The sequence below is a fragment of the Temnothorax longispinosus genome, chromosome 1, assembly GCF_030848805.1.
Source record: "Temnothorax longispinosus isolate EJ_2023e chromosome 1, Tlon_JGU_v1, whole genome shotgun sequence".
In the NCBI taxonomy this organism is placed as follows: domain Eukaryota; kingdom Metazoa; phylum Arthropoda; class Insecta; order Hymenoptera; family Formicidae; genus Temnothorax; species Temnothorax longispinosus.
In genome coordinates, this window is record NC_092358.1 from 27,207,179 (window position 1) to 27,219,596 (window position 12,418).

Consider the following 12,418-nt stretch of genomic DNA (forward strand, 5'->3'; position numbering starts at 1 on the left):
GTATCATATGTAACGCAAATCATTTTCTATCACTCAGTCTAAAATTAAGGGTTATTTTCTGTTATATTTTCGAAATATTAATATAAACTTTTATTATTGTGAAAGATAATGTGGAAAGTTAAAGAAATTACAACAAAATTATGCTTATCCATCAAACTTCAAATGTAGAGAAAACGATTTCATATTTATAAAAAAATATGTGGTTGAGATATACATATCTGAAACGCTTAATCTTGCGTTTTATCCGCCGAATTAAGAGCAAAAAAATGTATACCAGTTCTTAAGAAACTGTTAATTGATTAATTTTATACGCTTGAGCTGTACATTGTGGAACATAACGATCGTTGAAATATTAAACATGATTACGTCTCGCGATCTTCAATCTCACTTTCAATCTTTTCCATTCTTCTTCGAAGAAGATGTCACTATCGAACAGATTTGCAAAAGAGGAGCAAAATTTCTCGAAGGGAAATTCGTGCCACGAATATCGGGCATCATCGGCGTGTTGTGTATGGCTGAGTGTTATTCGAAGGCGCTACTTAATTATCTCGCAACCTCTAATCTGCCTGAGCCGACATACACACGCCAGCGCAGCGCTTCTAGCGAACGTTACCTCGGCCCGGCCTATGCCTAAATCTAAATTTCCCTTAACTGGAGGGCAGGCTGCATAACGATCGTATTCAAAATATTACGCATTCTGACGTGAGCCTATATCGACAATGGCCCGAAGGAGCTCATATAAAATTATTTGAACAATAACACATCGTTACCGAGTGAAGAATCGGGAGCGACGCTATAATTTAACCATTCATCTCCCTCACCCAAATAATGAAATTCAAAAATTCGAAAATTCTGTCCTATATAAATTTACCCGAGGACCTGAGGACGTTTTGTCTTGGCGAATCGCGAAATTCAAAGAAGCGGTTCGAGGAATCTCCCGTAAGATTTTAGGATCCATAGATCCAAACACGCGGGTACATTCCCCGAAGAATCTTGGGAATCCTAGAGCAGTCGTAGACTCGTGGCTTCCAGAGTCACCGGATCGAAACTGATCCCGAGAGATCCGATGATGTACCGAGCCGGCCGAGCCTCAGGAACGCGACAGAGCATCCTCGAGCGCGGCATCGCATTAGCGGGGGGCGCGGAGAACGCCACCGATAAATTTCTCGTGAAACTGGAATGCCGGGGACCACCTCCACGCTTACGAGTTACAACACCTCCTCTCTCGACCGCCGCCACCGCACCGCCGCCGTCGCCGCGCTTGTGCCGCGCCGATCGGACAAACTGCCGGACGGCCGGTGATCTATAGTGGTGTCTCGGCACCGCTCGGTACAATAACCGAAGTGAGAGCGAGAGTGTAGAGTATCCGGTGGTCTGTAATCAGGAGCCGAGCCGCTGGCAGACCCTACCTCTCGGTCCCGGAGCCTCCTTACCATTAACCTATCCGGTACCCGTTCCGTTCCGTCAACCTGACGTCATCGTAATTCGTGATCATTCTATACGCACGCATAGCACCTCGCGAGCAACGCCGTCCACCTCGAGTGATCCGCGAAACAAGGTGGAATTAACGCACACGGAGGGCCTTTTTGCGGGGAATCGGCTGTTATTAGATTACCGCTCCGTGAACGCTCGTGCACCATCCTCTTGTTAGCAGGCTGTGCGCCATGCCGTTCGCCACGATATTCCGCAGTGGCAGTTTTCTGCGTCACGTTTAAAATTTTTCAAATTATATATTAAATCAATTATCTCTAGCTCCGAGTTTTTTTTTCGCTGATTATTAGGAAAATTTAAAACAGAAGTGATGCGATTAGTATATAAAAATAATCAATACCTGAGAAAATACATACAAAAACTTTAAAGTAAATTTGCACTTTGTATGTACGCCGTACGGTAGGTATTGCAGTCGGATCTCCGTCCTTGCGTTTCCATCGCGCGGCGGTATACGCGGCAGTGTTCGTTAGCGTCCGGCTGTTGAATATCATGGCTTTTTAGCCTGCAGGTGTCATTAGGGTGCGGACGGACGAACGAACGCTGATTGGTCTCGGCCGATCGCCCTCGGGGACACCGGCCCATCAGCTGTCCCATTCGCGCCAACGATGCCGACGACGAACAACAGCTCGCACGCCTATGCGCTTCCATTACTTCCATCTTTGTGGAACGCGCGGCTCTCTCGCGAACCGGCGCGGCTTTCCCAGACCCGGGTTTTATCCGATAACGCGTGTGAAGGGGCTAATCACTTAGCGTTTTCTCAGACTCTGTCTGTTCTCGCGCGACTTATTAATTAGTACGGCGAGGTGCGCCGCGATTGATTCGATTTTTGTGGGAAATCGTGACACACTTAGACGGAATCGAATAAGGCGAGAAATTACAGCAACGTCGAGGAACAGAAATTATATTTTCTCTTATGAAACGTGCGAACATTATAATATCCTAGTAAATTATAAAGTTTCCAAAAGAACCGCATTGATGCTCTATTGTCAAAACATATAAAATACATATTTGTAGCATATAAATTATCACGCGCGTTACACTCATTACTGTTAAAATCATAAATCATAAAAATCCGGTATATTCACTCATCATCCGTTATCTAACCATGGCAAGGCAACGTTTTGCAAGATTCCAACCGTGCGAATAATATATCGTCTCGATCCCCCACCCACTCTCGCCTAAACACTCCCACATATTAATCTTCCATCGTCGAGGCTACGAGCTCTCGTTAGCTGAACCCGTATAGCGTAGCTAGTCCTCCCGAAAGAAGTCCTCCCGCCGTGTAAATGGACCTCGTTGGCGAAGACGAGATGAAAGACCGTGCAGGTAGAAATCAGCCACGTGAAAGAAGTCAGTCTATGAGGAATCGAAAAAAAAAGAGGGGAACAACGAGCGCGCGAAATAGAGGCGCGGGAGGGCGAAAGGAACGGCGTGCTAGGATCGGCGGCTCGTCGTAGCGAGGGGAGAGACTCAGCGAGGCCGAGATATCGCATTAACGAGGCCCGCTGATGGGCCGGAGCCTAGATCCACGTCTAATTACATCCGCGCGGAGCGGGGAGACTCGTTTCTCGCGTGCTGAAACGGTTCGAATCGAAATTATGGATCTGCGGCGCTCCGCGCGCCGGCTTGACTGACGCATGACTGGCTGGCGGGTTAAGCGAGTCAACGAGTAAATGAGTCCGAATTACGTGGGCGTGTCAATGCCGGGAAAATGAGCTCCGCGAGGTATCTTCTGGCGGGCTTATGCAAAACAACGCCGGATAATGTTCCCGCACGCTTTCGCTCACGATCTTGCCCGGCGATCGGTAGCACGGTTCGTCGACACGTGCGACGATTGCATGTAGCGTTTCGCATAGAGACAAATTAGCGTAGCGTGAGACGGGTTATAGACTGTGTTCGACCTGGCTATTTTAAAGTGAATCTTGACTCGCGAGAAGTTTATATATTTAGAATGCGGCTGTGTTACCGTAGAAAATTCTAATATCCTATACGATCTCATTTATCATCAATGGGCTGTCGTTCTTGTCACTTTAGATACCTGAACAAGTCGTTAGCTTTAAATGGCTGGAAGGATCGCTTCGCTTCGGAATGATGTCTTGGGCGACCGGAATGATGCGGCTTTACGATTTTTACACGAATTGATTTATGTCTTTTTTATTTCTGACACACATAATAATAACATGTACAAAACATTGTTGTTAAAATATCTATATACGTCTTTCTGAAAAATTTTTAAATGCGAATTAATGTTTTCATAATTGTTACTTGTCGTTACTTTCTCAATGTTATGCGCAGAATTGCTGGGGAGTAAACTCGCGAAATTCAATTAAACGAAATGAAGAGACAAGTTTTTAATCGAATCGATTGGAGGCTTCGTGCAAGAGCTCGCCGAGTAAACGAGGGCAGTTTGCCTGCCGCCGATAATTACCACGAAATTAATATTTCGATAATCTGATGTGTAATAACATTCATTTCGCAGTTCAATCTGTACGTTGAATAAACTCGGTCCCCGAGAACCGCATTAACGAGCACCGTTTCGTAATGCCATTTAATTACGGAGCAATATATCGAAAATAATTAAGAGTCGGGTGGGGGGGAGGGTCTCGCGACATTAAGCGAATCGTAAATTAATTGCCAATATGATGGGAGTAGTAATGCCGTATATGACTCACGTATATATCCGTATCGCGATCGTGATAATAAAACACTTGCCTTAAAGCTGACATATAAGGATATAAGTGTATGGAGTTCGGCTAAATTGTTGCGATTAAACAATATATTCGTTAATGTCGCGCGTTACTTGCGCGATTTCACAGATATCCGTTTAATGCGCACCGAAGGGCACGCGGGGCGAGGAAAGAAAGAGAAAGAGAGAGAGACAATGAATGATATCGCACGCTCATATTCCGATCGGAGATCGCCTGAATTATTGGTGTATCCGATATATCGAGAAAATTGGCGGTGGTCATCATCGCCATTATGAATTCTTTATTTGGATGTTGCGGCGTCTGAATTACAGGGCGGTATGGGCTACCTTGCTTACTGCTTCATATAAGGGCCCGTCGATATCAGCGATGGCTACGAACGTCCTCGCATTCGTTCAAGTTCGTACGAAAGTCGCGTTACTTTGTTTCGACCTGTGTGTCTTGAAACGTTACGCTATGAAATGGAAATATTTCCACATGCGTTTTACGCGCTTAAACATCCTTCGGAGCGGTAACTTTTAATATTTTTGTTCTTTAAACATTCCAGTTTTTTATACCTGTGAACCTTGGAATTATCGAAGCCTTCGCTTTCCAATGATCGCATGTATCGATCAGGCCGACCCATAACGAGCGCAATAAACAGTCGATTTCTTAAAGTGCCGGATATTTGAGAATTTTCGCAGATAAGAATTTATATGAAAACGCGGAGAAGCTTGGAAATATTTTTCATATAAAGTATATAAGTGCCGTAAATAGAGCGCAGCTAATCGCATATCAGCGATGAGCCTCGCAATGCATGATATACGAGCAGATAGCTCGACATTACCAACCTGCTTCCTGTTACTTGAATATCTGATGCTAAACGGAATCGTTTGATATGAGGCCTCGTTAATGAGTCTATCATTAACTTGTCGTCATTATCTCTGATATAAAACGCGTGCTACTGCCATCGCAATAGATTAATCGAGTCGAATCTAGAATGTTTATAACGGATGTAAATACGTGTGTTACGCGCGTTAAGTATATGCTGATTATATGCCTCCTCTCGGGTGTATACTTGAGTGCTCTCTCAACATTTCTAATAAGGGCCCGGCGGCTTTTGCAAGTATGTGTAGCTTGTAATATTAACATTTCTAGAACATTGGAGTGTTTTCTTTGACGCTAGTGCTTCATTTTTGTGTTGTAAAATTTTTCCTGCCCTTTAATGTCTCTTCTTCATAATTAGAAAAATTTAGAAAAACTAACTTGAGAAATGATTAAATAACTTTGTTTTTTCCGGACAATCTAAAATAGATTTTATTTTAACAAGTTTTTTGTTGGCTTCTTAAATTGATGATGCATAGCAATGACTATTTATCAAATTATTATATAAAGAAAGGTGGACATTTTACCTAAATTCCTACAGGCAAACGCGTTTTTTTAAACATTGTATATTTATATATATATATAATCTCGAATTTATTTTATATGAGAAGATAGAAACGTATACCGTTCTGGGTGTAGTCATATATATTGCAACATATCTTCAGTATTTCCCGGTTCGCAGACTCGAGTTCTAATCTATCGGTAGCAAAAGCGTTCGGTTATGACGAGTGCCAGACTCCGTACCGACGGATACAACGAGGAAAAGGCCCGCGAAATGACTTCATCTTAATAAATTACGTCTCTGGGTAAACCTCGCGAATGGCTTCAAAAAGATTCTCGGAAGGTCCGCAACGCGGTACACGCTATTTTTGGAGAATAATTCCTTTTCATCTTTGTGTACTGCATCTCTGTGGCTCCTTGCACGCCGACGCACGTCGAGGTCGAGCCTTTTTTACGCATAGTATTACGCCAAACCGCAATAAAATATAAATCTATCCTCGTTAAAGCAATTCGAGAAAGAATGACACGATCTTTATGCGATTTTTTGTTATCTTAATATCTTCTTCGATGGAAAAAGATCACATTTTAATAATATGAATATGAACTTTTTACTAAAAAAAAAAAAAAATGAAGATAATTGCATTTCGCAAAGTTTTGCCTGTGTCATGTTTATAGGGTATTGTAGGAGAATTGAAAGGAAAGATTATGGTTGAAGAAGTTGAAAAAGTAGATGTAGAAACAGTTTCAATAATGTTTCCATTTATTTAGCTTCGCTATACACTGTACTAAGTCGGTTTACACACGCGCTCCTAGTTTTTAGTCTCACGCACCTCACTATCACTTTACGAATCGCCGTATGCAGATATACATTTTACTCGCTCCTAAAATTCACTAATTAAACTCATAATCAGGTATATTGCAGTGTCCCATCTATGCTCTTATGATTTCTTTTAACTCTAATCAATGTATAACGGTCTCTATCATGCCTATACGTAACATTATCAAGGGAACGATGTATACCTATATACAATATATGTACACAATGGCGCCACAACGCGTGGTTATTTATAATTTACGGAATAATATTCATTTAATAATTTATTATCGACCGTTTTAACCGGGACCCTCCTCACGGCCCATTCCTCTCACACTTTCTCCATTTTATAATAAATACATTATAATACACCGCGCTCTGCGCGTAAAATTGCAGCGGACTATGATACGCTTTCCACTTAAAGCCGTAAATTATCGACATAAGAACGCCACTTTTTTCAGTTCTAACAAGCACAACGAAAATTTCTTTTGAAAATTGTAAAGTGATATATTTCTCTCCTCCATCAGTCATATTTCAGTATATAGAAACTGAACCATTGTATGGATAGAATAGAAAATAGAATATTCTCTTGTCGAGAGATTGGATGAAATAATAACGTAAACAGTTTACAGTTTTGAGAAAAAAAGAAGTTTGAACGTTGAATGGTAATAGATTATTAAACAGCTAACGTTCAGAAGATATCCTTTATCATGAAACTTTCTTCACAATTTCTTCAAGAAAGAATATTAAAATGCGACCGGGTCGCACGTAAAAAGAAAACCGTATCGTATAAAATGCATTCGTTGGCGCTTAAAATAATTTTCGTACGTGCTTGTCTCCGATTAATACACCGTAACATGAAATTATGTATGACGTTTCGAGCTTTCCTTTCGGTCAAAAATACTTGACGATATTACACGAGTAATTGTCCGTTGTCCGATTCCCCCGTCGAGCCTCGATTGCACACAGAAAGTCGAAGAGGCGAAATTTCGAGTCGACCTCTACGATTTCTCATCCATGGAGTTTGGCAATGGTCGTTTCTTCAAGATTCCCAGATCTTGCACGTTCTCTAGGAAAGTCTTGTGATGTTGAGCGACCAAAAGTGGATTCACAGTCTGTACGTCCTTCTTAAGCTCCTCCATGTCCCTCTTGAGCTTCGCCCTCCTGTTTTGGAACCACGTGATCACTTGGGCATTGCTCAGACCCAGCTGAGCGGCGATCTCGTCCCTGTCGGCTGGGCTCAAGTACTTCTGATACAAGAATCTTTTCTCCAGCTCGAAGATCTGCTGATTCGTGAACGCGGTCCGACTCTTGCGCTTCTTCTTCGGCTGCTGACGATTGTTGAACAGGTTCAAGTGATTGGCTTGCTCTGCAACATGAGAAATTAGACACGGTTAGTCGTGTTTATATATACTTATTTCAACACATTGCGTAGCGAATCAATACATCAAATGTACACAGGACCAATTTAAAGTTTTCTTTTTTACAATTTCAATCAGTCTGTGACTTTGTTATTTTCAATATCTTCAGTGAACATATCTTTGCCGTTCAAACATGAAATGATGTTACTCTTAAATTTTTTAAATAACTTTAATACGAAAATCTTATTCTTTAAACACATGCAAGATAATTTATTCCACTTTTTGCAAACGTGCACATACAATCAAACTTCAAACCTGCAAAAAATGTAACAAGAAGTAATGTTCTAAGAAGCGAGTGATGATCGACAAAAGTAATTGAAGGGTCGTTTTATGACGAAGTATAATTTTATCGCTGATCCATACGGTTTCTCGCGGAAAGATCTGAAAGTGATTCTGTCTTCGTGGTAGCGGCGCACCGCACCGGTTATCGCGCGCGCGGATAATGAATGAGCGAAGGCGCGGGTATTGCGCAAATGAATCGTCGATTCAGCGGCAATTAAATCCTGCCGATAACAAGACCGTTCGTCGGTCCCGACGAGCCGTGTCTCTCGGGAACGCAATGCGATAATTAGCTACTGATACGAATAGCGGTGTATTAAGATTTTATCGCTGACGTTGTCTAACAATAAGTAATCGTTCGCGAAGCTACATGGCGGAAAAATTCTCCGTGAAGACGCGTTAGGTGTAAAATACGACGGTCGCACGAGAGGAGAAAAGTATATTAGGAAATTAAATGAATGTTTAGAGCCGCACCGCGTGTTTTATCGATTTCACTACTTACTTAACGTGCGTTATGCGCAGTTAATCCCGCGTGTGGGAATAAGGCAAGAGATAGAGAGACACGATAAGAAAAATATTATATTACAGCAGATTGATCCAACGTTTACGTTGAGTTTCTCTATACTGCATGAATTTACAAAGGCATCAATAAATATTAGATACATATGTTATACAGTTATACACACATAATCGGGACAAGATAATTACCAATTAATTTCACGAGATTGCCAATAAGCAACACGGTCAGAGATTGAAGCACAGCTGCAATTAACAGCGTTTTAGGAACAGTTTCATACGTAACAAAGTTAGGCATTTTTTACGCATTAAAGTTTTAAGCAGTTGAAGTAAATCTCTAAACAGCATATGACTCATTTTCCTTGCATTTCTCGACCTCAGTTTACTTTAATTTCTCCAAAAAAATCTACGCCGCGCCAGTGTTCTTCTGTATAAAACAACTTCTGAAGTACTATATTGTATACGTACACATGCCCACATACAATAATCAAAATTTCATAATCCCGCAGCGATCGGGACATGCAAAACGAATCGAAGTTTTTTTCAGGCGACCGCCGTTGGAATTGTAGTTCACGGAATCGTCTCTGAGGGCTACAAATTAAACGTATTTTCGAGACATGGAAGGGTTCTCCCCATAAAAGTATTACGCATTCGTTACGGTGCTCAGTCCACGGAATTCCGAGAGCCATAACTATCATAGTTCTCGGTTGCTAGCTAAGGCTGTAGCTCAAAATGTTTCTACCAGACGTTCGCCTTTAGCCCTAAAGCGATTTGTAGTTATAATAGATCAGGTCTGTGCGGATATTATCTTACATTTTGCGATATTACACTGTTAAATTCATAATGTCAAATCATACTCAATTTAAGTATTCATTTTTAACCATTCCTATATAGGTCGCCACTGTTCCTACTATGTGGTTACTTTAATAATGTCAATTTGACTAAACCAATGAAGTTAAAATAATACTGTTGTGTGTTAAAATAATAAATTTCGACACACATAGTAGTCAAAAATTAAAAAAATGTTATTTCACTCAAGGTATTGGTTTAAATATCCTCTATAAGTGTATTTTTATTTTATTATAATAGTATTTTATTATAGCTTTTTATATCGAGGTACCTTCTGGGAGATTGGATTGCTGCTTTAAAATGTTCTTTAAAAATTTCCGCCGTATCTTATCGACCTCGTAAACGCGGTAATTTTTTAAAAAATTAGCTTGTTATAAATTAATTGCCGGTTTAAATAGCCAATTAAAGCAATCTTCTGTGCCCTATCTTATTGAATGTTGTTTCATGAAGGTGCAAAACTGTAACCCAATTTTTCGAATACACGTTGCAGCCTGTTACCTGTCAAGATTAAAGCACGTGAAGTTGTATTTATATATCAGTGAGGTTATATTTAAATATCCGTTGAGAGATTATTTCTATAGATGATCTCTTTAGATTGAATAGTTCGTAGAAAATCTATTTGGTATGTAAGGCTTGACAAGAAAATTGCCGTATCGATTCCATTGGCTAATCGTTTCCTCGTAAAGCCCTCCTAAAATAATCACCGCTCGTCGTCGTAACCTATTAGCGGATGATGTCGCGTAATACCGGTTCCCGTTTTATAATTTTCGTTATGCTCGCGCTGACTCTCGGAACGAGGAAAATATTGTCAATTAACGTCGTTGTCCAATAACCAGAGCGACCCCGTGCCTTTTTTACTTTGCCTAATGTTTACCAGGGAATATGCGCGATGGCTGTTTTCGCAATGGCGTTAGTCATTAGGAAATAATCGAATCGAATGATGAGAGAGAGAGAGAGGGGGAGGGAGACGGGCGCGATGAGTCGTGGACAAAGTAGCCGAAGAGTCGCTCCAGGATCAAAGGCCGCCGCCATCGGTCACACCTGCGCAACCCGACCGTACAGTCCACTTTAAAAACTCTCACCGCACGAGCGATGTCATGCGCGCGTATAAGGTGACCGGATGTCTTGTTTTCGGGGAGACAGTCCACCTTATTTTGAAAGAATGGTACATGTTCTTATACCATTTCTAATCATTTTATTACGTTAATTGGGCATGAGAGTACAAGCGCGCTTGGCGTTGAACGCAACTCGAAAATACAGTGTAACACGTGTTTCGTTCAATTCACGCCCCGTTTCTCTAATAGCTGACATTTACGTTTAGAGTTAACCGTTAGTCTAAACGTCTCAGAATCTTGCCGAGGAATGAACGTTAATTATGGATGTATTATATATCTGTAGCTTTTTTTTCATTATTTTCTGTCAAACATATTCTTAATTGCGTTTGTATTGGAAACGTTTGATTAAATTGACGAAGACACGTAGTCGTAATACTAAAGAAACAAAAATGCAATAAATTCTGTACGCGAGTAATAAGTAGATTGAACATTTATGTTAAATGTCTAGCAGATATTCTATTTTCCAATGTATATTAATTTAGCTATATTTACGATGAAATCAATGTTACGTAGATAGAAATATTAATAACTAACGCGCGCATACAGAAGAAAATTAATTTCCGATTTATAGACTTCAGGAAAATAATTAAAGAGGAGATTATTAAATACTTTGCAATGAAGGCGAGCCTTTCGCGAATGGCGTATTGATTCGATTATACGTACTGCAACTCAAGTGCAACATACATATAGAAAAATAGAAAAAAAAACTATTATAAAAAGTTCAAAAGTTTCAGAATCATGTAATAAAAAGACGTGCATTTTTTTAAATTATCCAAGTTGCGATGTTGTATCAATCTATTAATTTTAATTTTGTATCACTCTTTACTAATTGCAATTTTATATTATTCGTGACAGAGAGAGAAAGGAGAGTTAATTTAATTAAATACATTCCTCGACTTCGTTGCATACTTTTCGTTTACATCGAATATTCTCCTGAGAGTCTAACAATTATTTTTAGTCTCCTAAAACCAGCGACCCGAGAATGCATTGACAAATGAAATCGAAGACAAAGCGAACGAGAATTTTGAACGACAAAGATGTTGAGACACGACGACGAAACGGTAAACGAACGGACGGATGGACGGACGGAAGAAGCGTCGAGATATTAGTTTCTGCGGTCGGTTCTCCGCAGAGATTTAATTCGTTTGATGTTCACGATTCGCCGCTTCGGCTGTCTTTTCGCAACTCGCGTCTTCTCCTCCCTCTTTCTCTTCAACTTTCCAAACAGTTTTAAAAATTGTCATTTTTCTTTTTCGAAAAAAAATTTTCTCATCCTTTTGTCGATAAACATTCTTAATCCTGCTGTAAAAATTTATTCTTCAAAAAATCTGATATTATTTATAACTTTTATAAGAAGAGTGAAACATGATTTACTAAAATATATTTATAAATTGTGCGTTACATGAATTTTATTCAGATTAGTTGGAATTCTTTTAAAATTATAAGCGATTAAGAACTAAGTTCTTTAAAACGACATATACATATATAGACACGCATTGGAGAATTGTACAGAAATAAATTCCCGATAAAGGGCAGCCGACGCGACCACCTGCCGCGCGTAAACCATATCCGTGTATGACATCAACTAGGGTCACAGATGGCGGCGAAATTCGCTTGATTAATGTGCTGACTTGGCCGAAAATTTGGTTTAATTACGCGGACCGGTATACTTTCGTATATCTGTGCTTTATCTTCTTCCGAACATAATTTAACAAATCGCTCTCATAATGAATCGCAATAATTAATAACAGATTGATCCTTTTATCACTGAAGTGATGTGTGGTAAAGAGTATTTTAGAAAGTGGGTTATAAATATAGTGCTGTAAACTATATTATGTATGGGGCATTTTTTTGACGTAAAAG

General features: G+C 40.2%; 1 protein-coding gene and 1 long non-coding RNA gene across 2 annotated transcripts in view; one reads left to right on the top strand and one right to left on the bottom strand.

Moving 5' to 3' along the window:
* Window positions 1–12,418, top strand: part of LOC139822306 (uncharacterized) — a 122,162-nt gene that overhangs the window by 27,214 nt on the left and 82,530 nt on the right. The window lies entirely within an intron of this gene.
* LOC139822294 (uncharacterized) overlaps window positions 6,299–12,418 on the bottom strand; it is a 48,597-nt gene continuing 42,477 nt past the window's right edge. Inside the window, exon 2 of the mRNA XM_071793905.1 lies at window positions 6,299–7,744. Coding sequence (XP_071650006.1) covers window positions 7,377–7,744 — 368 coding nt within the window. The 3' untranslated portion in view covers window positions 6,299–7,376. The remainder of the gene's footprint in view (window positions 7,745–12,418) is intronic.